A 27,914-nucleotide genomic window follows, 5' to 3' on the forward strand; every position below is an offset into this window, starting at 1 on the left:
CAAGTTCTAATATAATATATCCATTATTACCTTCTCTCCAGGAACTGGCGAGCGAAATCGTTGGATTCCTTCGACTCGCCCAGGTAGCATTTGACGTAATCTTTCACCTCGTAAGGTGACTCAATATCCTTCAGGAAGCCAACAAATGTTGGTACTGAAATAGGAGATACAATAACTTTAGTAATTGTCTGTTGCATTGTTATTTCTTTAACAAGATGTTTAAGAGTACAGTATTCCACATTCAGGGAATTATTTTCGATATTTATTCGCTACTGAGCAGCTTTATAAGTTATTTTAATATGTAAATGCTTAGAAATTGTCGCTAGCATATTAATTTAGCATAAAATATACCGTATGTTCATGCAATCGCAGATGTTAATATGACTGCACTCTAATACGCATATTAATGCATTCAGCATTAGCCATGTCATATTTTTGTATATATATATTTTTTTTTTCATATTTTTCAAGGTTTAAATGAAGGAAAGCTTGACAACATAAAATGGACAGATTTTTTCGCAAAGGCTTATTATTAGTGTTTTTATCAGATTTTCAGTAAATACTCAGTAATAGCGCACTCTATGTATGCAATACTTTTAAAAGGTCGGTGTTCCTTCAAATATGCTCGCATTTGTTGGATATCTTTGAGGAATTAAAAGGTCTTATATGTTAAAAATGTTAACATAGCCTTGGTGAGCCCAGCAGTTTCTATCGCATTAAATTATAAATTAAGTTCAGTTTAGTATTGTGTTCGTTTTGTTTATAGATACTTGCAGTGGTGTAAATAGATACTACTAGCTAGCTTTTAGGCAAAATCTAATTATATTCACAGACCTCAACACGTTATTGTTTGAAACCACTTCTCGGCTGTCTTAAACATTACACATCACGTTGAGGTTGTTTAAAGACAGCCTCACTGGTCGTATGGTTTCTTTCATTAATTCTCATAAAGTTACTCCTGGGTCAGTATAGACAAATACACATACACATTACACCCAGCCTGGCGGGAATTGAACCCGCAACAAGTTGCGCAGCAGCCAGTTAGTACCCATTACATGAGTGGTGCAGTCTTTGTAAATACAGTCGGGTTAGGGTAAGTTCTATTTCACACTCTGCAAAGTATAGTTTTAGAAAATTGTCAGCAAAACACGAGCGTCCAGAGTACTATCGCAATAACATCGCCCGCTTTAACTTACTAGTTAAAACTTGATGTTTCATCTAATATGTACTCTGCCATAAGGTAAAGAGTTATCTTTAGTGAATATAAGACGTGGGTGTAAAGAGGAGATAACTATGTCTTAATATTTCATCTGCACATCTTATAAAACATAAAATCTAGAGGCAAAGCATACGCAAGCAAAATGTCAAATTGCAGCTAGGCATAATTTCCAACTTTCTATCGCTTATAAAGCATTTTTGTGATCCTCAAAATTAAAGATATGTTGTATAAGCATTTGAGCAGATTTGATAACTATCGCGTTTTGGCAAAGCAGAACATTATTCTATGTTTCAAATTGAAATAGCTAGCGTACATGTCTTGTTACATTCAAATCTGAACGTTATATAGATACACTCTCGAAAGTGTGATTTAGAACAAGCTTTGTGATTTCATAGACATATTAATCTGTAATTTTCAAAATTCGCAAGACAAAGACAACGGAAATTTTATCAATAGTTTAAAACATAGAAACTATGATGCATATATTAGTATTAATTAACTCTACCCTTAGGATCGGCGCTCTGATTGGTTGGTTTATTCGCGCAGGCCAATCAAACACTCCCGTATCGGTTTCTTTCAACGTAAAGCAAACTCATACTAAGGGTACTGTACTCAAGACTTCGTTCAAGTGACATATTTAGATACTCATTATTCTCTTCCCTTTTATTTCCCCAGTTAATACAATTATCATATTCATACTTATTTTAAGCAGAATACACTTTGTTTCTCTGTACATACTGATAAACTCTTTACTAACAGATAGTGTGAATGTTAAAGTGTTCTTTCTTATTTCTGTGTATAATTTAATATGGTTTTGAATACGCGGGCGAAACTGCAGGTGCATAGTAAGTTATGACATATTTTATTATTGTCATGATTGTGCACCTAGTTTTATAGGCGGACAAATTAATTGTGACGTCTCAAAAGTACCTACATGTGAACTAATTGAAATAAATTATTTAACTTGTCATTGGCGGATTTTGACGTCTCAAAAATACAATTATGTGGATTGATTGAAATACATTCTTTAACTTGGACAACTTACCATCAATCTTTGAGCTCCAGGAAGAGAGCACGTTGGTGCACCAGGACTCGAACTCGATCGAAGGAGCCATGTCCTTCTTCAGTGGCGTGGTAAGAGTCGGCTTCTTCTTAGACTTGGCTCCGGTCGACTCAGACGGCTTCGGAGCATCGTTGCCCTTGTCTTTAGGCTGGGTATCCCAGAATCCACCCACTGAAAAGCATAATACATACCGTTATTATTAAGGCTGCTTTTCATACGATAAAAATCAAGTACCAGTCGTTTACAGGGTGACCGCTAGTTGTTGTTTTTAATCATTCTTAACTAATTAATTCTTATTATTTTCTGTTTTCTTTTTATCAAGTTCACCCACTTATATGTACCTATTTAATGTAACTGGGTGCGGAATTTATTATAATGGCAACTTATTATTGGTTTTAAATTTTATATATATTTTATTGATTTTAATTTTTACTTATAATTGTTGTTTTTATCTCGATCGAACCTATTATCATCATCAAAGTATGTGCTAATGACTAGGTAACTTAGCTTCACTTTTGGTTTGATATTAATTTAAGCATGTGGTGTTCACCTATAAGTGATTGTTACACTGTAATATTATCATTAAGCATGTGTTTTATAATTGAAATTGTGTAAACAATTGTTGGTGAACCTATTTCTAAATAAAAAAAAAAAAAAAAAAAAAGTAGAATCTTAAATTACTTAAATTCTGTGCACTTCACACTATTGTTGTCAGAACACCCATATTATAATATATTAAAATTGAAATTATTCAGAGTGATTTGAAGTGAATTATATGAAGTCACATAAGATGAACGAAACTTACCTCCGTTATGCGTGTTGGCCCATGGGGCGTGGTTGGTTTGCGGTGGGGCTGCGGCGGCCTCAGCCTCTTCAACGACCTTGGCAGCAGCAGCCGCTGCAGCTGCAGCCATGGCTTGTTTGCGAGTCTCCGCCTACATTAACAAGGAACAAGTTACTTAGAAACCACCTCATTATGAAACCATTCCTATCTTTAACAGCACTTAAAATCTGCTAAGATTCCAGTCTGTCAATATTGGGTCAGCTTCTATTTTCCATACACAAAATCAACTTAAATATAAAACTCAAATCAATGCCATCGTCGCGCCCTAAAACATCCAACATCAATTTCGTTGAAAATATCATAAAATACTTATATTGATCGATATAAACATCTATAGCATTTTTAAGCAATATTATTAACAGAAATAAAAAATGTATAGAGATAAATATTAAATATAAAACAACTGACCTGGATTTCAGTTAAACTTGGGCCCTGCGTGTGGTTGTTGTTGCCCTTTTTCTTGGCCCAACCCAGTCCGGCCTGCATTTCCTATAGAAAGAAGACACAGAATAAGCTACACTGAACATCAATATATAAGCAGCAAGCAGCACACGAGGACAGCGAGGATTCCGTAATACACACCATGTTAGTAAAGGTAAACGCATACTAGGTCTATAGAGTTAATAAAGAAGCCAACCCAACACAATAAACATACGCCTGTCATATTACACCGTCTAAGTACGTAAAGTTCATCAAATACAAATATCCAATCACCCAACATACGATTTAATACCACAGGCACCTTGGTTAGTAAGGGAAAAACATATAACAATGTGTCCCTGAATGTTTATATAAAACACACTCTGTTATTTATCTATATAATACACAAGTTGCAATCTTTATAAAAAATTAAGTTTAAATGTGATTTGCTCCCAAATTCATTAATGTAATGATAAAATATAGTGTATGTTATAAGACGAAAGTGGACTTATATTCTTGTAGTTAGATAATTTAAGGAGACAATCGCATTCAAACGTTGCAGTGTACATATATTTTAACACATACTGTACAGTTGGTTAACAAATCGTGCGATAAGCATTATCACTAAGAGTTACTTAGCTACAGGGAAAAAAATCGATTAAATGAAAATTTTAATTTTAATAAAACTAGGAAATTGTTAACTTAATATCTAATCTTCTGTACAAAGCTCAACCTCGAAGCGAAAGTGGAAACCCGACCTGTTCCCGGGCAAGGGCGGCGGCTTGTTGTTGCGCAATGATCTGCATCATTTGCTGTTGTTCTTTCATCTGTTCTAGTTTCTTCTCGCGCTCGAGTCGCTGTATCTCCGCGAGCGTGAGCCCGTCCTTGTTCGTGGCTTGCATGGTTTGGCTAGTGACCGAGGACCACGGTGCCTTCTTTATAACGGACTCGGACGCCTGACGCTGTTGTTGCTGCGCTTGCTGTTCCTGTAACCATACCGCCGTAAAACACAGCGTTCATACACTAAGTTACAAACAAATTGGAGCGATATTCCCATATCAATTTTTTGTATCATATATAGTTGGATGACAAATCACTCCATTTGTTTATACTTAGTGACATAGCGTCTACCTGTATGTAATACAATAATACACTAGGCATATGCTTATTTCTAATAGCAGCCATTAAGTTTACTAAACTGAAATTGTCGAAAGATAATCAATATAATGTAATAATGATTTGTGTTATGTCAGTAAACAGATTTTTGAATAAAATTTCATCAGTTTGATTTAAAATCAGATATGAAATGATATAAATACTTATAGTCCGTTTTTCTTTATACAGAAACAAATGACAAATTTTTGAATGTGACCAATATTTCTCATATTCTTAAATAATGGCGGAGCTAACATCGAACTTTGATGTCAACTTAAACAAGGGCAGGCATTACGTTTCATTAGTAAGTTACTTCCAAAATCCTTTTGGTGATATAATTAATGGAGGTGTTCAAAACAAAACCTGCTAATAAAATACTGCTCATTCAAATCTATACTATATATAATATTATAAAGCTGAAGAGTTTGTTTGTTTGATTGTTTGTTTGTTTGTTTGTTTGAACGCGCTAATCTCCAGAACTACTGGTCCGATTTGAATAATTCTTTTTGTGTTCAATAGAGTATTTATCGAGGAAGGCTATAGGCTATAAAACATCACGCTATGACCAATAGGAGCCAAGCAGAGCGGGTGAAACCGCGCGGAAGTAGCTAGTATGTAATATAATCAAAAGTTACGATTTCGCAACAAGTATCGTTGGTACAACCCTTCACAGCAAAGATTGGTATTATTATTTACAAGTTTCCCTTTCGCTTCTATCAAGTCTTATAAACGGACTAAAAGTGAAGTAACACCGAATATTCTGTACTAAAGGAACGATCGATACATAAAATACAAATTATGTTTATAAGAATCACGCACCTGCTGCTTCTTAGCCGTTTCCAACTGCTTTCTCTTCTTTTCTTCCTCTGAAGCTAATTTCTCTTCCTCTTTCCTGGGAAAACACAAACATCCACATAAAACCACTTAATTTATTTAAACAGTGACTTATATTTACCAAAGGACTCGTGATTAACATAAGATACTTTTTCCTTTGTACAATTACACACGTAAAATTCTTTACATTGCGAGTGTTTCTAGATATCTACTTGTATTTGCTTGCACGGTGATATTTTGTAGTGTATTTGCTGAAGCTCACAATTACTTGAAAGCACAGATAGTTTGAGTAGAAAGCACGGCATCTATGCTAGTGTCTTTGTTCCTAGTCCCTAGTAGTAAGTGTATAGTAATACTCCAAATGTACGATACTTTATTGATATGTTACTGTGCTAATTTCTCATGAAGGACATTTCTACTCACCTCTTACGCTCAGCCTCTTCAGCAGCGCGCGCTTCCTCCGCCTTTTTCTTACTATCCTTATTTGAGCTCTTTTCCGCTCCCTTCACAATAGTGAAGCCTTCCTTGATCCACTCCTATACAACACACACGAAAGAAACATAATCAACAAACATCGAACACAAGTATCAGTGAGAAACATGAAGCTGTACTCAAAATACAAAGCCAAGCGGCTGCCACTGACTTTATATACTTAAACAAACAAATCTATGCTCAACATACTGCTATTACAAAACAAAAGTAGCTATATTGCATAATGCATGGCTGTAGTATGATTACAACGAGCCTGTAAGGTACAAGAGCTGTGTAGAATACTGTAGCATTATGTACTTCAAGCAAAGTCAATGTGGTAACTTTGCTCTACTATAAATTGGTTGGTGAAGCAAAGTTACAGATTTAAATACAAAATGAATTTACCTTCTTCTCTTTTTCAATGTCTTTCTTATTGGATTTTTCTTCTTTCTTGCTCTTGGACGGCGATGGTTCCTGTGATCTTTTCTGTTAAAACATTTCGTGTTAATCACTTAAAAATGTTTTGTTAAAGCCTTTAAACATTATGCACATAAAGTGTACGAACGACAGGACGACACGATTGCACACTAATGTCAAATCATATTCCAACGTCACAATATTATTAGATTAATTAAAAGAATGCATATTGATCAATAGAAATCAATGTAGCAATTAAGTGTGGACTTCTCCACTTATCATAACTGCACTATTGTTTTGCCTAATTAGTGAATTTTAGAACAACAATTTTTCTTAATTTCCATTAAAATTGATATAAGTAATCGTTTCACCAGAAACTAAATACAGAGTGATTGAAAAAGCGACGCTTACAGTTAGTCGCATCGATCCTTAACGCCGGTCCTTCGCAAGGCGTCCTAAGACTGACTGATTCACTTTCGAGTCTAAATTGGCTGTATATTGCAAGGCTCTCGATGCGCCCGCCACCTGACCTTAGGTCGACCATCAATTTGTTCGACAGATTCATCGAGGAACCCGGCTTGCAAATAACGACCAGCTACATCGATGTGAGTAAATTGAATATTATTAAATACGCGTTTATTTTATTGAATTTGTATGAGTGACTATTGTTATTGTTAATGATTACAAATTGAAATCGTAAATACAACATTTTGTTTAACATCACAATATGTATGTGACGTTTATTTTTATTCATGAAGTGATTTTGTTTGATTGTGTATGTCCTAATTGTTGCCTATGCCTGTGCGTTCTTTTAAAGTAACATTAAACCACGTAAGCCGTTACCGAAATAGTGACTATAACCCACGCCTACGTAAAGCCCAAGATGAAATACTCAGTAGTGTTTACATTTGGTCCGTTTACAACGAGTACTCTATTTCTGGAATTTTACATAAGTTGCTCAAATCATCCAAATCTTTTCAGTGTCAATGATATTAAATTAATTAATATTTGCGTTTAAAATTTTTTTATTTTATTGTTTTGTATATTTCCTGATAGTTATTGTTGTAAATAACTGTGCATTGTAAAGCATTCGGTTTTCATTTAAGACCATTAAATTATAGACAAAACTACGACTACTGCGACTCATTGTAGATTCTGAATTTAATAACGATTTTAGGACCGAATTACAGACGTTACGGTGCAAAGATTGTACGACGTGGCCGGACCAGATCTCTCCTAGCACGCGAAACCGATCAGAACACGGATAGTGCACTCGAGAAACGTACAAATAAGGTAACAATGTCTCACCTCGACCTTGGCAGCTTCCTCCTCCTTCACTTTATTATCGACTTCATCTTTCTTTTCCTCTTTAGCTTTCTTATTCTTATTCTTCGTGTTGTTATTCTCCTTGTTCTTTGCGGTCTTGTCGGCCTCCTTAGCCTGCTTCTGCTGTTTCGGGTCAGCACCGTTCTTCTGAGTTACCGGCTTCACAATGATGACGCTCGAGTCGCTCACACTGTGCTCCAGTTTCACAGGCTTCGCCACCGGAGGCTGGAAACATTACATACGTTTAATTAATAATCATTGCAAAAAAGTAATTGTAGAAAAAAGATCTCATTTTAAAAGATTTGTAGGACATGATTGAGTAAGATATTAACCTGTTGCTCAATGATCTCAGGTTCAGGCACGTTGTTGACTGGGGCCTGGCCTGTCAATGTCTCCTTCTGAATGAGCTTATGCAATTCCTCCAGGTTGGGAGTCGCACTGACGTTTGGAGGGAAGCAGTCTTCGGCGCTGGCGGTGGGCGGAGCGGGACCCTGCAGCTCATTCATGAACGGCTGCGACGGCGGCGGGCCCATGTTCTGCGTGGCACGCAGCTGCGCCAGGATCTGATCTTCTGTCTTCATCTCCTTGGCAATCTCCTCCGGTAGGAGAGAATTTGAATTGATGGCTGAGGGCTGAAATATATTGGCAAACTTCATACATAACTGTTTTTCATAAGGGTTTTCTAATCCCATTACAGGTATATTTTAAATTATGGTGTAGAGAGTATTTTGTTTCTTAATTATTCATTATTGTACTTAGAGGCATTAGCTATGGAACAACTAACATGTTTGCGATATATTAGCGTTGTGTCATCATCATTATGTACGAAACATAACGAGATGAATATGTAGTAAATAAAGAGAGGGTCAATTTGCAAGATTGCGAGCGGTAAAGCTGCAGTTAATTACTCATGTCGCCGTTACAATTGACGTCGTTTGACCTTATCGATGGCAAGTGACCACTCCATTTCTTTACTGCTTTGTTGTTACTTATCAATCTGAATGCATATTGTTATTGAATTTCGTTTGAGCTCAGTTCAACATATAAAATGTTTACCGCTCGCAAATTCATAATTGTTATTTATTACGTTGTTATTTTGAAAAGTAAAGCACTGTTCGAAAAGCTGATTGTTTGAGATATTAGTACCAATTTGCGAGTGGTATGCATTTTATGAAGTTTGTATTCTAAGCTGAGTGTAACCGGTACTACAATTTTTGTGTGTGGGTAATGTAATGAATGATTTGTGAACTGTACACCTCTTCAAGTAAACATTTCTTACACCCAGTGTATACGTTCGCCAACACTATTCTATTTAACTACAAGCATTTTAAGATATAAAACTGTTTTGAGTTTCCATTTCAACCCCTATTTTTCTAGTTTTCATTTAGCGGATCCGAAAAGCGAAACAGTATAATCATTTCCTAAATTTATTGGAAATATTAAATACGGTAGCGAAATTATAAACTAAAATTGACACCCCAAAAACAAAAGTCATCCGAGACACATGCATACCATTTAACAGAGAAGATTCGCGAAAAGTAGGCCGCGTACAATGTACAGTGGAGGATCGCTATTTATATCTAGTTGCACACAATTGGATAACTGAGTGCATCCTATTAAGTATTGTACTTCTAACGTAGAGTATTATTCAATCGACTTCTTAGATTGGAAGATCATCCTCTATATAGTATATTCTACTATGTACAGTCGTAACTAGATCACAACTATTATCCTATCAGGAACCCAGATCCTTCTAAGCTTGATTTTCAGTCTGGATTTATAGGTAGTTTTTATTTAATGCCCGCATCGAACGAGCAACGAGTACGTAGGTTTTATAATGTATCTCATTTAAAATTCACAAGATATGTAAAGAATAGATTATCATGTATTCCGACGTCTGGAGCTGAAAAGAGTTAGGTGTAAACAGACGTGATTTTTGATACTTTTGTTTCAGCAAATTGATTGCGTTCAAAGATCAGTTTCGCAGATCCCGAAATGGTCATAAACTTCCTATTGCTCGTAACAATTACATAAACAAAGGCGGACAACACAACAAAGCGAAATCCCAAAATTGAATCCACAAATAGCCAAGGACAACACACTTATAAAATCTATTGTACAACTTATAATCACCCATCACCGATTTAACACATGATATTTTCACTGAGAAAATAGGAAAAATGTAATTGCGCACTTTCCATTTCCAACACTATTATTAGATACTGGCCAAATGTATAAACATCTCATATTTCACCTATGTTTCAACCTCATCGAAAAGTATAGTATAGTTTTGTATACTTTTATAGTACAATTATAATAATTGTTTTTTTTTTTTTGTTTCAGTCCAGCACTATCCCAACAAGTTTAACAGTATCTATCAATGGGAGAGTCTTATGCACCATGCAGTTATTATATTTTTAGTTTCTTGAATCGTAATTCTGCTCACTCTTGCTATTCCAATTTACTTTCGACATTGGCAGAATAATCAATATCGGGTCTATGTGCCACTAACAAAAATAGAATAGAATTTTTGTGTTTGTTAAATATTAAGCGTACATTCAAACAAGATTATTACAAACGTCCTTTGAAAACAGTTCTAAAACCTTACTTTATCACAGATTTAAAACAGAAAAAGTAATAAAAAATATCAAATCTACCAGCACCAAGACAATAATAAAAATAAAAGTAATACATACTTCAATTGGACAATTTAGCAAGCACCGCCACGAGAGCTCAAGCGCAGTACTAAAGTTCAAGGGGATGAGTTTTGCAAAAATATTTGTAATGGTGAAAATTTACAAGTAGATAGTATTCAATAATTGTCTATTTGTAACATCACTTCACATCAACACCCTATAAGTGAAGAATGCAGAGTGCCTGGGCTTTCAGCAAAATGCCACAGCATGCCACTAGATACCATGGCATGCTGCAGGATGCCGCAGCACCAATGTCGTGCCGGCAGTGAGCACCGGCCCTAATGCACAGTGCTAATATTATTATTAAACTTTTTTTCGGAAAATGTCTTCTTGCTTTTGATAATTGATAGAAAGACCTATAAACAATTAAGTAGTGTAGGCGCAAGCGCACAACTTGAGGCTGACCAGCAATTAGTCACTTATTTGCAAACAAAACTGACATATCTAAATTATATTCTTTCTATCACAATGAAAATCTTTCTTTGTACAAAACGGTTTACCGTTGAAAAAATCTTCTTTTTCAACTTGCGTAAAGACTTTGCAAGAAAATTACAGTATTAAATCTCCTTTTCAGTGACCTAATGGTAAGCCTAATCATGCAAACGTATGTATTGGTAAACATACGTTTAATAAATCATTATGATTGAGTAGACTCGATAGACTAATAAACATATACTGTTTAGGCAATAGGAGTCATTAGGCTTTCAAAATTCGATTATTTCATGTAGTATCTGATTTTGTTATGTATATATTTTAGTATGTATATTAATGAAACGTTAACTGGTGTAGCAGAAAGGTTATACGTGGTAAAATAACAAAGACAATCAATTAACACAAGGCGGATATTATATAATTTCCACAATTCTTAGACCACTCGTCACACAAGGAAATGTTACAATAGACTTAACTAGAAAACATAAGCAATAGGTATTTGGTAACAAGAATTTTACAACGAAGCACAGCCGTTTTTTTTGACATTGGCCACATCTGACATATCTCATTCCTATTCACTTATCAGTCTTCCTTGAAAACCAGCCTACATAGATAAACTTATACAGAAACTAGCGGACCCGACAGAACGTTGTCCTGTCTACACGTATTTAATTTGAAAATTTGTCGGATCCAATATAAAACATTCCAAAATCAACAACTACTAATAAATTAAAAAATTATTAAAAAAAACATTGTCCAGCGGACAAAATTGTGAATCTAAACCATTCTCAAATCCCCTTGAACACAAACAGAAAATTTCATCAAAATCGGTCCAGTCGTTTAAGAGAAGTTCAGTGACATATACACTTACAGAAGAATAAAATTATAAAGATATAGTTACAGACGTAAATAACTAAATATTAAATCTAATTTGTATTACATTTATATTAAATTCTATGAAAATGGAAAAGATAAAGAATGGGTCTAGCCGGGTGAGTGTGGTGAGCTCAACACAGTGTGAATCGAAGGTTATGTACTAATATGCTTATGTTAAGAGAAGCAGGCCTTCTATTTCCTTTATATACTCACCATACTTAGTCGGTCAGGCCATTTAGAAATCTTTGATTGTTATATAAAACTCAGTATTAATCAACTCGAGCAAAGCATGCTCTATTAAATCAATTGTTTAGAGTGTTCTAAGTTTTAAATAATAAACAAAAAACCTATGAAAGCAAATACATACTTCAGTAATTAATTTTAAATAGAATCAAAGAAGAATAGAATTTGTAATTTTATATAACTTAATTCGGTAATTTGGTAGGAAATATCGGGGTTGGAAAGATTTCCGGGATGTTGAAAATTGGCAAAGTAGATTTTGATTAGATTTATTTATTCCTATTTTGTGTGCGCCTAAAACTGTTATTTCTCGCAATTGTTTTTAGACGGCAGTGCGAACGACACACATTGCAATTTCAAAATGTTATAAATCAGAAAGTTTTAATATGCTCTTTGCACACCAAAATCTACAAAATTGCCAATTATTAACATTCCCAGATAAGAACCCAATTAAACCAACCAAATTACTGAACTATAATCAGTAACAATCATTACAATTAAAAAAATAAATGAGACCTAGTATTATATTCGTCTGTGACGTCATCAAATGTCCAATCATCAATTTAATTCAAAAAAAATAATATCATAATTGAATGTAACAAATCTTATAGTGTGCCATATCTTCTTACAATGTCTTGGGACAAGAATCGAGAACAACAACCTAAAGTAATAAGTAAATAGTAATAGTAATAGAATCAAAATGATTAAATGCTAATCAGATCTTTAAGCTAACAGACCAACCCTGCAGGTTGAAAATCACACGCCATTAAACCCTTATTTTAATTAACATCCTACATAGCGTATGTACTTACAGCCATTACGATTAAATCGTTAATGGACATAACATTGTAACAGCTAACCTACTAACTATAAAATCAATAATGAATACAAACAAACTCGCAATAGGGCCCTATAACAAATGATTTAACTTTTCAATAATCAATAATTATACCAAAAGTGTGACCAGTATCAGATTATGTAATTTTAAATTTAGGACATAACTATAGGTACATATAGTTATAGGAATTGTTTTCTACCTGTAGCAGTGTTATTTAAATATATTCAAATATTTTTGGTACATCTGAAAGAAAGCCTATGACTGGATAAGGTTCGAAACACTATGAATGCTCGTACTTCTACCCCTATTTTAAATTAAGGCTGAAAATTATATATCAAGTAAATTACCAATATTTGAACACCAACTTAAGTAAGGAATAAGTTTGGTAAAAAAAATAACACTGCATTACAAAATAAAAAAGTTAATACCTTCTTAAAGAACTGTGCAAAGGATGGATAATCCTCAAACAAGTGCTAAGCTATCACGTCTAAATTTTCCATAATATGTTGACAAAATTCATATTTTACTAAAACTATTGTTTCATATGTGCATTGCGTTCTACTAGTCATACTCTCTTCATAACACTGAATCGATTTTACGACGTTTTTCTTCTTTCTTCTTATTTAGAATTTTATTAAATCCTCTTCACTTTTTTTTAGCGCCTGAAAACCACAGGGCTCACTTAACTCATAAACGTATTTTAACAATACGATGGTAAAGTGGAATCATGAACGACTACTTTAAATAATTGTTACTATCGTAGCTTACTTCAGTATAAAAATACTTTCTTAAATGCACATGTGCGTATATCACTTGATTATAAGAAATACATATTTAATAATAAGTTATCATAACAATCTTCCGCATGACTGCTTAATTATTACGTGTGCAGAACATGAAGTAGAAATCAATAGTCGATCGTGCCGTGGTTTTATTTCTTCCCAGGCTTCTATTTAGTCCCATAAATGGCTTAATTTTCCCTTGGAACAAAGTTACCGAATTTCGTTGTCGTCACACAAACCTTAAACAAAAAAAAATTACTGCCCCCTTTGTATTATTTAGCATTACTAATGATGTGTACTTGTACTTACCTACATTTCCTTCCTATTCCTTGTTTACATTATTCCTTTACTCAGAAAATCTATATGTACTCATAAAATAACATATCCTGACTGACTATCTCATCGTCATCGTGCGTACTATCTCGGATGCTACCAACCTTATTTTTTTCATTTTATATATGTAGGCACCCAATATGAAAGGATTAAAAAAAATTCACTTCTAAGGAGTCAAAATAGGAGTTGCAAGTTTGTATGCAAAATTGAGTTTTGCATTTCGATTATTGACGCAAAACAATGACGTGTATCAGGAATTTTGGAAAAATTTTACGAGTAAAATAGAGATCGAAATTTTGTTTTATAGAATCATTCCACGCGAGCAAAGCCGCGGGAAAAGGCTAGTTATATTATAATTATGATACAATAAAGTACTTAAATAATTAAAATACACGTCCATGTCCATAAAGTTCATGATATAGCTCCCAACATTTTCTCCTGTGACGTGGATATTTTTACAAATATACACAAACACATCACACCCAGAGTGCCGGGTATCTATTTGTCGATCACACAAAGAATTGTACGGTTTGGGAATTGCACCCGCGACATGTTGTGCCGCAGCCAAGTGTACGAAATAGAGAGAATCAGAGATCCGGAATAAGCTTGTTATAAGATCACAATTCGTTCTGAAAATATATTTCTGCTTGGTAAATGTGAAAATATATTTCGAGTTTAATCTTATATTGATGAAGGACTATAAGTTGTATCATCCTTTCCGCTTGTCTAAATAGAGCCGTAAATCTTATATCACAAACTTATTTAATTTTTTTGGCTTTTGTATGAAAATACTCTATCACTCCTAGTCACTCTTGAGCGTCTCGCCAAATACCACTTTAAGGCTTGTCTACAAAGAGAGTAGAAAACTCAATGTATGGGGATGACACTAACAAGTGTCAAAATTTACGTCAATCCCATACAATTTAGTTTTCTACTCTACAAGTAGACAAGAGCTAAATTGATTAGTCTGCGGATTACAAGTTAATAGCTATGCAGGCTAATTGTTGTTTTCTTATCCGTTATACATTGCCTTTGTTTAGTGCATATCAAACAAACTAAACTGCTCAAAAACCGTTGAAGGTCACCCACCAAGGCGACCTTATTTATTATCTTACATATCAAATCAAACAAGATTACGAAACGAACATGTGTCCATCATTATCTTTTGTGATATATTCTCAGTAATGAATGTCAATTGGCACAATAGCTAAGCGCACGCATCCCATAAATAAACTACTTTCAATTATTTGTGGTTTTAAATATACCTAACGTATCCCCATAATAAATAAAAAACATCCACCAAGCCGTTCGTTGGCTATCAATTAAAACAATTGACCAATTGCATTGAGACATTTTAAAAGAATAAAACTCAAAATAATCTATAATTTACATAGATAACGACGACTAAGGAACCATGACATACACAACGTCTGTATTACCATGCATTCCGCTTTGTACCTATGTACTTCGTGTGAGTTTCAGTAATACTTAAGGACGTCACATAAGAATATGCCACATATACAAGAAATACTTAATTTGTGAAGTTTCAGTAATAGTGTAGGACGTCACATATTCCACATATACAATGTGATAGGTGCGAGACTTCTAACCCGTTAAGGCTGAATACTACATCTAATTTTATCGACAAAAGTCCTGGGTCGAAGGGGTCGAATCCCCTCCCCCTAAAAATTATGGCTATTTTAATATTTTTTTTTACTTTTTTTGATATCAAAGGTTGTATGCGTCGTAGAAACAAAAAAAGACGACAAACGGTAGCTAATAACCTTGGCTAACTAATTCATTACTTTTTTCATATGTTTGATAATGTTTTGGTGAGAAAAAAAATCATTTGTGAATTATTCTTACCGAAAAAATCACTATTTTCCTATATTTTCAATTAGGGGTTCAACCCCCATATTATTTTTTTTGTCGATAAAATTAGATGTAGTACTCAGCCTTAACGGGTTAGAAGTCCCACGCCTATCACATTGTATACATAATACACAAACAATAATTAACATACTAATATTGTATAATTTGTAATACACTGTGTGATGAATTGATGTCAGTTCACGCTATAGAACACCTTTCGATAATTACTAGAGCTCGGATTTATATGGAGATGTGAATGCGCAGTTGAATTTGCGCATATTGTCTTAAACGGCATTAGAGGCCTCACCTGGACTACAGTCTGTGTTGCTTTTGTTATGGGCCCTCGAATATAGCCATTAGAGATACAAGAGGCTGTCGCATGTTCTCTGCTGAAGGCGTTCAGGAAAATATCAGTTACTGGGGATTTATGCCAGGATGATTTCATTTAATAGTAGGTAGCGTTTGTTTGATCACGCTACAGTTGCTTCGAATATTAAAGTCATTATGTTGATTTTATTGACATTGTGTTATAATTATATTATGTTATGTTAATTTGATGTTATATTATATATTAATATTACTTATATCATGTTATAATTGTATTTCGTGATCATATATTGGAAGGATATCCTTTCTTTTTTTCTTCTCTATAAAGTGTAAATTTACAAACAAAATCAAGTAATTTTCGAGTAACAACTAAGTGTTCATTAGTTAACTAATAATAATAACAACAGATTAAAGTAAGTATTGGTATCTTTACCTTGTGTAACAGGAGTAGGTCTAATTATTAATTTCATTGAGATTTGTGTTCCTAAACTTAATTACCTATGTATGAGTTAAGTGCGCAAATGTCATATAAAGTATGTGTGGCCTCCACAACGCGTTGTAATCAATACATAATCCATCACCTCGATTGTCTTTATAGCCATAAATTGATTGCTAGCATCTACGTACCTGTTGACGCTGGAAACTCAAAACGCGCGCGATGAAGTGTAAATACCCTTATGAGTGAGTGTATTTCATAGTACGACAATATAAGTAAAATATATCTCGAAAATACTAAATCGTCTATTTACTTGTAACGCAAAACAAAAAGAAAAACATTAACACAACGTGTTGTAAACTGTTTATATTTTAAATAGAAAATAATATTACTTGATATGGATCATCCTCATTAAGAATGGAGTTTATATACTTATCGATAAGTTCAAATGCAAGAGTTATTTTTTTTCACAAACCATTTAAGCCCACAATATCAAGTGTCAATTTGTGGTCAACCAGTAATACTTGTTTTAACTTCTTAATTTTTTCAGATCAATTTGGATCAATTTCTGCACAGATCAATCACAGATCTTTGATCTTAAGATAGTATACATTATTGCATAGAATTATCATATTCTAAGATAAAAGCAAGCACTGTTACTGCTGTCACAAGAATATACAACCAAATCTTTGATTAAGCTTTTTATATTGTAAAAAATAAAAATGGAAATGACCCTTATCATACTCAAATATTATCATTAATTTACTAATTATTATATTGTAGTAATTCTGCAATTTTAGAATAAACAATGACATTATATTACCAAAACTAGCAACAAAATTGAAGATTTACAAAATAAATAAAAATGCATACATAAAAATGTACATTAATATGTCATTGCTCTTTCTTAAATTGCAGGAAAAAAATCACTTTGTGTTAATGTTTAAAAACGTAACAGTTCACTTTAAACTCCCGTGATTGTGGTCTAAATACAATGCAAAATTAAAATATTACTTAAAAAGCGCTTTAAGCATTTTAAGGAATCATGAAAGTGATATCTTCTATATACGTTAAAATCTATTAGTGTAGTACTTATTATACATACTAATACAGAGTGTTATTTTTTCAGGGGGCATTAAGGGGCTATGTCAAACGCTGTTATAAAAATATATTGTGCACACTTATGTAAATAAATGTTATTGACAACATAGTTTAATATGTTTATTATTTTATTTAGTATTTACAAAATACCTGATGCGATTAACTGGACATGTTATATAGCTAGCAAATGAACCCCATATGAAAATAAGGAGCATGAATTTAATTATTATGTTAAGCATAATATGTAAAGCAATGTCCGGTTAACTGCAAATATGATAAAAAAAATCGATTAAAAAATTAAGTACCTTTTGATTATTAGAATTCCTCAAGAAACATTGAACAAAGGCTGGTCGACTATTGCATGTGTAAACGATTGTATTAAAGTTCTTGTTAATTACTAGAGCGGATTATTGCATGATAATTTAATAATCTTTGTAATATTTTCCTTGATTCCAATATCCATGATTTTAATCTATGAGTATGTTGTGTTAAGAAATTTTAATGTCATTCATGATTCCTTTACGTGCTGAATGAGAATAATATGAACATAATAGGAATATAACATGACAATGGTACACAAATCTCTTTATTATTAAAATATTTCTTGTACTTCGCAAATAGTACCAAAATTGTCATGTCATATTTCCATATAAAATGCCTTAACTACTACATAAGAAAAAAAATAAGCGTAAGTAGTTTGATGAGACAAGTAATGACTGCATCAGACTGTAGACACTTTTCCTTCGACTTTGGTTAACCAATGTCTAAAGTCTGATGCCGATTACGACACGAACACTAGTTTTGAAAAGGTAATAAACATCGTAACGGCCTTTTGAGTATTTGAACATTGGAGATTCGGAGATTGGGGAGATTTTTTGAGAAGGCTAATTGAAGCCCAGATAACCTCACTCACACAGCAAAACACAAAGCAAGCGTTGTGCACTACCAACATTTTAAGATAAATATTAAGGCATCAGCAAATAGTCTATTGGGCAGAAGATCTTTCACCATGAAAACGACGGCAAACACAGAAGCGGTAGTTATCATTCCACATTGATACCTCTTCAAAACTGGCAATATATTTGGAATTAAGCAAACGGGGGCTGGGGGGCAATTATTGCTTATTTATAATCAGTACAGTTAGTAGATTTAAACGTCATCCACATAGTGCCAATGAATGAATTTGGGAGAAGATTTCGGTATGAGACACAACATTGATTATACATTATTCTATACTAGTTTAAAACATACGATAAATTTGGAAAAGCCGTGTTTCACTAAGGTTTTTAACGATATCTGCAGAGTGCAGCTATACTAGACAAATGCATAATCAATAGTTCGGTCGCAATCAGTCTACTGAGCCTATCAAATTGATAAATATCGAAATCGTACGAAAATTATGTTCATACAATGTGTAAGGGAAGTCGAAGTAACATAATTTTGTTTAGTCAGTATTGTAGATGTAACACCAGCCTCTAATAAGTGTCTGAGACTCGACATGTAGAGTAATGGAGCTGACCAAAATTAACACATTGAACGCCGTGGTGGTCACCGGTGACCGACGTTAGCTTAGGATTTGCCTTCAACAGTTTTCTATTGGCAGTCAAAGACTTAATGTATTGTTTAAACTCTTTGACAGTAACCATAACACACCATAATAATGTACCATAATTACGTAATTATGTATACTAGTGGTCGCCTAGTGGTCGAAATTCGACCATATACGATTTAATTTACAATACCTCTTCAAAACTTGCAAAATATTTAGAATTAAGCAAACGGGGGCTGTTCGTCTGTGGGGGGGATATTATTGCTTATTTATAATCAGTACAGTTAGTAGATTTAAACGTCATCCACATAGTGCCAATGAATGAATTTGGAAGAAGATTTCGTTATGAGAGACACAACATATACATTATTCTACATTAATTTGAAACAATAAATTTGGAAAAACCGTGTTTCACTAAGGTTTTTAATGCTATCTGCAGAGTGCAGCTATACTAGACAAATGCATAATCAATAGATCGGTCGCAATCAGTCTACTGAGCCTATCAAATTGATAAGTATCGAAATCGTACGAAAATTATGTTCATACAATGTGTAAGGGAAGTCGAAGTAACATAATTTTGTTTAGTCAGTATTGTAGATGTAACACCAGCCTCTAATAAGTGTCTGAGACTCGACATGTAGAGTAATGGAGCTGACCAAAATTAACACATTGAACGCTGTCGTGGTCACCAGTGACCGACGTTAGCGGAGGATTTGCCTTCAACAGTTTTCTATTGGCAGTCAAAGACTTAATGTATTGTTTAAACTCTTTGACAGTAACCATAACACCATAATAATGTACTATAATTACGTAATTACATATGTATACTAGTGGTCGCCTAGTGGTCGAAATTCGACCATATACGATTTAATTTACATTACCATTTAACATACGTTCAAGGATATTTTTTATTTAACTCAAACTCAAACTCTTTTATAAAACTCTATTCATATAAGACGTGAGAATATCATCGCAACGCAATGTCTGTAAATTTTGACGTTTTGTCAAATACGATCAGATACTATGCATGTGTGTGTAAAGTTTTATTTATTAATTTAATGTACTTTATAAGCATTATTTTTGAAAAATATTGGCGTTCTGTACTTCTCCTACACGTAAACTATAAGTGTACCAAATTTTATGCTCCTACGTTCGCGCAATTTTCGTAAAAATAGATACAAAGTTTTTGCATCACGTATTAATATATAGATATTTTCCAGTTTCCTTTCATTTAATAGATGATTACATCATGGAGTGTCCACTAAAGTGTGTACAAAAAAATATTTTTTTTATCTTTTTATGATAAGTTTAGCTTTCTCACAAAATTATTTAAATGGTTACGTAAGGAAATTTATCTGCATTTGTAGTTTAAACCCATTTAAAAAACATGTTTTATACATGGCGGAATACGAATAAGTATGAATAATGGAACACGACCTCGAAATACCCCAATGTCGAGAATATACTGTACTTCGTCCACAGAGTGTGTAATATTATAATTTAAATTTAAAGAATCAAGTTACGCACGTTACAGTTGATCATTGAATGTTTAATAAAAGGCAAACCCTTCTTTTTAAAGGCAAGAGTCTTTTAGATAGATTGCGAGTGGAACTTCTAGTATATTATGACGTCAGACTTCGCTTACACGTTGTTTGATGCAAATTAATAAAATTTCTTAAATCCGTAGAGGAACATACCTGTTGCTGCCAGAAATAGATCGGGAGGTTGTTGACCCGAGCTTCAGAGCGGTTGCGCGGCTGTTGCATCCACATCATATCGCCAGATGATGTCGGGCCTTGGCTCCAAAGCGATTCCACCTAAAATACAGAATTGTTAACATTAATGATAATTCTAAATCCAGCACGCAGTTACAATTTGACAATAGTGAAAAAGTACTTTTTTATTCATTCATTAAACAGTGTCGGAGAAATATGATCGTACAACTAAAGTTAGATAGTTACAGTTAGTTCTTCTGACCTTTCCCAATCTTACTTTTCGAATAAGTACTGAGTCAGTCTTTCATCAGAAGTGCCTGCCATCTGCCATACACATCCCACGTGTTGGTAAGACCCAGTATCACATTATCTAAACATCTGACAGGTTATAATTAAAATGCATAGGGGTACCTACCCCTAATACCCCTATCGGCACAGGCATAATATTTCAATATAATCTATCCAAACACTAATGAATAAATAGGTGCCGACATGGCACATGTTTCTTTAAAAGTGAGTTGTTAGTGGCCTATACAGATTTGTCTGTACCGAAAACCTGTTTCTTTATGTAAGCACCTTAACAAAGATGGTGGCAAACAATATCTCAATCTTTTTATTGTAACTTTCGTGAGACATACTGAATAAATAACACACGACGCGGCGATTGTCGCGCTGCTACTGACAGTAGCGTATGAGCCTCTGGCATGGCTTGAAACTAGTCGAGTTCCTCGTCAAAACATTATGTGAGTAAGCCGATAACATAATGATTAATATCCCAATCATAAATATCCGACATTGCTTAAAAATAGTTGAGCCAAAAAGTACATTTTGACTAGGCTAGACAAAAAACTCAATAATAGAAAATAACAATGAAAACATAACAATAAAAATTATAATTTTCATCAAGTAAGTAGTAGGTAAACAAAAGAATGCCTAATTTCACCTGTGTCGCCGTGATTTAAGGATATTATTGCATAATATTAGATAATATATGTTTTTATTATTATTGCATTAACATATTTCGAAAATAAACAGTCTCTATAGTCTCAAGAGACCATTTATTTTAAAACTAAGATTCAATCAGAATTTTAAATAAAGTATTAAATACACTAATATTTTTATATTTTGTGTATCTGAAAATGAAATTGAAATATCCTTTAGAGTATTTCAATTTCATTATTTAATAATTGGTCCTGTAAACGAATCAGATGATCCTAATTCCAATTATTACATTGATCTCACAATAGATATCTAGCTGGAAGACAATTTAAAGAAATTTATGCAAAACCGCAACCCAACAGGAACAAAATTATAAAAAGAGATGAAATAAATATAAATTCACTAATTTTAGGAATTCATTTCATTATTACCATTGGCGGTTGGGCATAATTTTGGCTTGCCAATAGTCCCACAGATCCAAATTGCAAATCCATGGGAGCACTATCGGGTAAATTCATAGAACCCATATTCATGACCTAGAAATCAAGAAATGCTTATTACAAACAAGGCATTCGTAACTTTCACTACAAGTTTACCTACCAGTGGTCTACTACTACAACTACTACTACGTCTACTGGTTCTACATCTACGAGTCAATTAGATATGCAACAAGTTTCTGTATAAAAGTACTCACATCAAGACCGAGTGACTGCGAGTTCAACAGATTGTCGTGTCCACCCTGCGGACGATCGAACCCACTGGACATTGGGAACTGCGACATCACATCCTGTAAATTAATAAGAAATTATTATAAGGACAAACTTTACTTGTGACATTCTTAATTTCACATCTTTTGTACATATTTTTTGGTAAAAGTTACAATGATTTTTATACTTGTAATTTATTAATATTATAAATACGAAAGTTATTAAAGAAGAGCGTATTTTTGTTACTCAATCACTCCAAAAGTGCTAGAAAGATCGAAAAGTGACTTGGAACAGGGTTAGATATTGTCTGGGATAACTAATAGGCCACTTTTGAACCCATGAGTACGCGGGTGTAGCTGTTGGCAGACGCTAGTTTATAATAACTAGAGGTCGCCAATTGGTCGAAATTCAGTCAATTAATTTGCATATTACAAACAGACACTCCATTCTATAAATTGAAAACTTCTCTAAATAACATCTTCTTTTTAAAAAGAAATATCTTTTGCTAAATGTCCTTGACCACATTTTAAGTATTATTATTGAGAATTAGCGTTCTGCACTTCTCCTACATATGAATTATTTATAAGTGTGTCATGTTATAATAAGGGCTTTAAAGTTTATGCTTTATGTATTAATATCTAGATGAATATAGAGAGATAACAACAATAACATTTTAAAAGATAAGACATTATATTTAAAACTGGTTATTATTGACATAATGTTGTGATACTATGATAGAATTAAATCAAGTAACAACTTACCATCTGAGCAAATGGTACAACTGGCCCATAGGTACCCAATGGCCTCATCATAGTTTCGCAAGCCCGGCGCACCATCAGGCTCGGACTGAAGAAGCCTGCTTTGTACCAGCTGTACATATCTTTTGAAGAAAATGGACCCTGGATGTTCCTCTGTAAAAACCGGTATAACACATTTAGCATTTGGCATGGTACATTAATTGAATGGTCAAGTAGTATGTGTATAATGTTCGAACTTACCTCAGGGTCCTCATAATACCATTGATCCATTAAGCTCGTACCTGGCATCGGATTGTTAGCATAAATAGAATTGCCGAATGGATTTTGAGATCCCTGCATACCTAAGTTCATCATCATATTATTTTGACCCGAATGATTTGACATTGGCATGTCACTTGCAGCAGACATCTGTAACATCATAAAATGCCCAAAGTTTAATACCATTCATTGCAAGACAACCATAATTATATGGAAGTAATAGAGACAGAATAATGTCATAGATGACTTACCGATGTGTTATTAGAATTTTGTGACATGAACAAAGATGAATTTCCATTATTAGAAATACCGCCCATGCCACCGCCAGATGGGAACCCAGGCATGTTCCCTCCACTCTGCATTGATGATGATCCAAGTACACCAATGCCGGGCGAACCCAGAGTAGAATTATTTTGTATGACTTGCTGTGGCATGCCTTGATAAGGTTGTCCAATATTCGGGCCAATGGGCAGGCCCAACGATGCGTTGAGCGCAGAGTTGGTTATACCCACGTTTTGCAGAACTGGCTGCATTCCAGGAGTTTGTACACGTGGCGCTTGCATACCTGGCATGTTCTGTATACCACCAGAGGACATTCCCGCCAAATTTTGCATAGAGCCTGAGGGCATCCCTGGCATATTTTGTAAGGGTGATGGAAATCCAGCATTCTGCATAGCGACAGGCATACCGCCCATGTGTAACCCTCCCTGCATGCCTGACGGCATCCCTGGCTGCATACCACTCGCATTCATTACCACGGGGGGCATTCCGCCCGCGTGGTGCACTGGTGGTGATTGTAAGTTCTGGCTGTTCATGTGCATGTCCATGCCAATGCCATGGTTAGGCAGTGCAGTATTTGACATGCCCATTGGCATATTTTGATTTTGTGGTATCGACGATGACATACTAGAATTGGAAAATGAGTTCGACGATTGTGTGGAATGCATTTCTTTGTCATCAAGTGTCATACCAAATATGTTGTCCACAAGCAATTCTTCAGCAGACTTGAGTGAATTGAGATCCCTGAAAAGTAAACATCCATATAATAAAAATTGCACAATTATAAAACTGCTTATCTACTCCAGTCTATAATAAGATACTATTCTGCTTTTACAAAAAAAAATTAACCATCTCTTTCAAGCTACTAATGTTTTAATTATGAATTTACGGGTGGTACTCACATGTCTTGGTTCGATTTCATTGGTCCTTTCATGTTATGTATTGTCCCTGGACCCTCCTTCATAGAGGGCACCAGATGTTGATGCTTCTGACGCAGACTGTTGTTGGCATTAATGAGGACAGATTGGAAGTTGCCCCGCTCATCACTTGCCTCCTCTAAATCAATATCGGACCTCATGAGTGCGTCAAACGTTTTGCTCTCTGTAAACTTGTCAGATGAGAATGCGTTATCGTCGCCATATTGGTTTTCACCTTGGCTTGCGTTGCTGGCCTCTCCTTCTTCCTCCTCCTCATCTGGCTCAGCTTCCAACTTTTCTGGTATCTCCTGGAGGTCTTCATTCGCATCTGACTTGTTAGTTCCACTGGCACTGGAACCATCAGTTGTTCCAGTACCAGCGTGCTGTAAAATCATTAACTATGAAAATCCAGTCAACTTTTATAATGAAATGATTGAACATAGATTTCATTTAGTACCTACCTTTTTATTAAATTTGAGATCGCTTGCGTCAAAACGTTTCGGTGACAATTTTTTAGCTTTTTCTGAAGCCCACCATTCCTCTGAACCTTCTAATATTTTCGATCTTGTTACACCTCCGTGGGTGTGAGACCTTGTTAGTGCTGAAATATTTCCTCAAATGTTAATAAAGTAAGTAAATTATTTTAATAATTGTTCTTTTTAATAATATTCGCAGCAACACTTACGATACGGAGAATCTTGCTGTTTAGGCAGGTTGCTGTCATCATTACTGTAACCATGGAAGGCTCCTGATGCATCAAATGTGCCTCCACACTCCGCACTCTCAACGGCCCTAGTAACCAACATATTTGTCAGAGGTCTACTCATAAAATAGAGTCTGGTAGAAAATATATTATTTAATAATCTCAATTTTACCATTCCGGCAAATTTTCTTCATTATTTTGCGAATCTCCAGCGACCCATGTGCGCCTATTGTTCCAAGGCTGAGGTTTGTCATTGGAGGGTCTGTCGCCCCAGTCCCTATCTGTAAAAGAAATAAATTATGTTAGTCAAACCTAACTTTTTATTGACAAAAAAGTAATTTTGTATTGTGAGGTCATTGACAGTACCCCATTTCTCAAGTTGACGTGATCTGCCCGGCTCCGAGGACCGCCACTCCTCTCCATCATCCCTGCTGGTAGATTGCGTCTGTCGCCAATTGGTGTTATTGCCTGGCCTTTTGCTAAAACACATAAAAAACTTATTTAAACCAACTCTATTACTATTATATCATATTCACAATAATATTTATACATATTATTGTCATTTACTTTACAGTTGTTATGTAATGTGAAATGTATTGACACATTATGATTTTGATATAATTATAGGAAAAAGGAAATATTATTATAGTATTACATAGAAAATAAATCAACTTACTTCCTGTACATTTTAGTGGACCAATCCGTTTGATCGCCACTATTTCTGTTGCTGACATTAAGGCTGTTATTAACCCAGGGACGAGGACTGGGTCCAACGTCTTCATCCACGCCGACATTAAACGCAGGCATCCTCGGACCCATATGCCACAACCCTCCCCTGGAATTAACACAACAATACGTTAGGTTTCGAACTTTCGATAACTCGTTATAGGTATTATACAAGTGAAGTGTGGGGATACATTTAAAACATTAACTAAGTATGTTTTGGTTTTAATGAGTTTTAATAAGCGATTAATTATGAATATATTGTAATGCATACAACAATCGATTTGAACAGTATTCTCTGAGTGTTGTACTAGAGTTATAACAAGCAAAGTAAGGTAAAATCACGTCTTTTTGGTCTAGTGTAGAAAAATGGAGTGGACCAATATATGGTCAAAATATTACCCATTGCGTAACTAGATACTCCTGGTTGAACCTATTAACTCGTTTAAAAAATAAACAAGGTATTAAATTACCTTCCCAAAGATGGGTGACGTATGTATGAACCGCGGGGCCTGCCGCGTCCGTCATTAAAGAGACTTCTAACACCACGTCCTATTATAAATCTGTCTCCAGATGGGGATGGATGCCCAATGGGTGGAGCACTTCGCAAGTTATCCCTCTGTAATAAATTAAAATACAGTTAATATTGTGAAAAATATAAATATACATGAGCAATTTATTATTAATGATATTACTATGTGCATGTTCTTGTTACTCACGACATCGTCTTCAAATGTGTTGTTAAGTGCTGCCGGTTGTTTTCCACGTGGTTGGTACAAGGTTTCAATACCCTTCAACTCTGGTGGTGCCTCTGCATTTCTATCATATAGAGCTAGCATTTCCTCCCGACCATACCTGTATAATTATAAGCATTTATTTAATATGGATAGGAATGGAATGGAAATTACTATAATACTGAATTTATCACATGTTTGTACATACCTAAGTTTGGCAAGGAGGACTTTTGAAGGTGTTGTAGAATTTGTAGATTGCGATGCTGCTGAAGACATAGCATTAGGTGATGTGGCTCCCACCGGTCCTCCGGAGGAGCCAGCCATTGGTGAAGTGCCTGAACTGGGGTTCATGTTATGGTTGTTGTTAGATCTAGCACTACGCTCTCTGGAGAGGTTGCGCAGCCACTCAGGACCAAACTTTATGGGATTGTTTCGGTCACCCATTATACACGTTTAAGAAGAAGCCTATTAGGTCGATTTAAATACCTGCAGCTCAGGAACAGCTGAAACAAAAACTAAATTTGAATACCAAGAATTTAAAGGCGGCTGACAATTAAACAGTAATGTAATATTAATAACACCACCACCAACATTATGAAAATATCGATTTTACTTAAGTGGAACTCAATAACTACCTATGCAGTGAGACAGAGTGTTGTACTTTAAATAGTTGTCACCAAAGGTGATATGCAAATGTTTACACATAGGTTTAACGCATAATGCAAAGAGTTCAAGGACATGGCACAAAACGAAAACTCGCAAATGCGCAGTAGGCACATAAGTGATATTATCTTCGCCCTTGTTGTTTAATAACAATCGTGAGTGACATATACTATAATTTAGCATACCTACAAACACGACTTACTCTCGTACAACTTCAAAGTAAAGTTTCGAACTACAGCCGGAGCTCATAATAACGCATAGCATGCGGGACCACTTAATCTTCGCCA

General features: G+C 34.6%; 1 protein-coding gene and 2 long non-coding RNA genes across 7 annotated transcripts in view; 1 reads left to right on the top strand and 2 right to left on the bottom strand.

The window, feature by feature from the left end:
- Nucleotides 1-27,914, bottom strand: part of LOC126912419 (uncharacterized) — a 217,829-nt gene that overhangs the window by 163,166 nt on the left and 26,749 nt on the right. The window lies entirely within an intron of this gene.
- LOC118265250 (GRB10-interacting GYF protein 2) overlaps nucleotides 1-27,914 on the bottom strand; it is a 37,388-nt gene that overhangs the window by 6,550 nt on the left and 2,924 nt on the right. Inside the window, exons 2-26 of one of the 5 annotated variants that reach the window (XM_050704334.1) lie at nucleotides 27,173-27,467; nucleotides 26,950-27,085; nucleotides 26,704-26,849; nucleotides 26,184-26,342; nucleotides 25,874-25,986; nucleotides 25,680-25,788; nucleotides 25,490-25,596; nucleotides 25,266-25,405; nucleotides 24,790-25,187; nucleotides 23,860-24,631; nucleotides 23,591-23,758; nucleotides 23,354-23,503; nucleotides 22,580-22,672; nucleotides 22,317-22,421; nucleotides 20,929-21,048; nucleotides 8,082-8,381; nucleotides 7,732-7,974; nucleotides 6,412-6,492; nucleotides 5,959-6,071; nucleotides 5,521-5,593; nucleotides 4,305-4,532; nucleotides 3,535-3,615; nucleotides 3,088-3,217; nucleotides 2,265-2,453; nucleotides 31-154 (exon numbers count right to left, since the gene is read on the bottom strand). In XM_050704334.1, the coding sequence (XP_050560291.1) occupies nucleotides 31-154; nucleotides 2,265-2,453; nucleotides 3,088-3,217; nucleotides 3,535-3,615; nucleotides 4,305-4,532; nucleotides 5,521-5,593; nucleotides 5,959-6,071; nucleotides 6,412-6,492; nucleotides 7,732-7,974; nucleotides 8,082-8,381; nucleotides 20,929-21,048; nucleotides 22,317-22,421; nucleotides 22,580-22,672; nucleotides 23,354-23,503; nucleotides 23,591-23,758; nucleotides 23,860-24,631; nucleotides 24,790-25,187; nucleotides 25,266-25,405; nucleotides 25,490-25,596; nucleotides 25,680-25,788; nucleotides 25,874-25,986; nucleotides 26,184-26,342; nucleotides 26,704-26,849; nucleotides 26,950-27,085; nucleotides 27,173-27,408 (4,514 nt within the window). In that variant the 5' untranslated portion in view covers nucleotides 27,409-27,467. Of the gene's footprint in view, nucleotides 1-30; nucleotides 155-2,264; nucleotides 2,454-3,087; nucleotides 3,218-3,534; nucleotides 3,616-4,304; nucleotides 4,533-5,520; nucleotides 5,594-5,958; nucleotides 6,072-6,411; nucleotides 6,493-7,731; nucleotides 7,975-8,081; nucleotides 8,382-20,928; nucleotides 21,049-22,316; nucleotides 22,422-22,579; nucleotides 22,673-23,353; nucleotides 23,504-23,590; nucleotides 23,759-23,859; nucleotides 24,632-24,789; nucleotides 25,188-25,265; nucleotides 25,406-25,489; nucleotides 25,597-25,679; nucleotides 25,789-25,873; nucleotides 25,987-26,183; nucleotides 26,343-26,703; nucleotides 26,850-26,925; nucleotides 27,086-27,172; nucleotides 27,468-27,914 lie in introns of all 5 variants that reach the window. The other 4 variants (XM_050704333.1, XM_050704336.1, XM_050704335.1 and 1 more) reach the window with 4 other exon arrangements.
- On the top strand, nucleotides 7,582-10,591 carry LOC118265279 (uncharacterized). The gene is made up of 3 exons (XR_004782736.2): nucleotides 7,582-7,716; nucleotides 8,175-8,350; nucleotides 10,093-10,591. It is a non-coding gene; the product is annotated as an uncharacterized LOC118265279 (long non-coding RNA).

Source organism: Spodoptera frugiperda, chromosome 25, assembly GCF_023101765.2.
Source record: "Spodoptera frugiperda isolate SF20-4 chromosome 25, AGI-APGP_CSIRO_Sfru_2.0, whole genome shotgun sequence".
Taxonomy (NCBI): Eukaryota; Metazoa; Arthropoda; class Insecta; order Lepidoptera; family Noctuidae; genus Spodoptera; species Spodoptera frugiperda.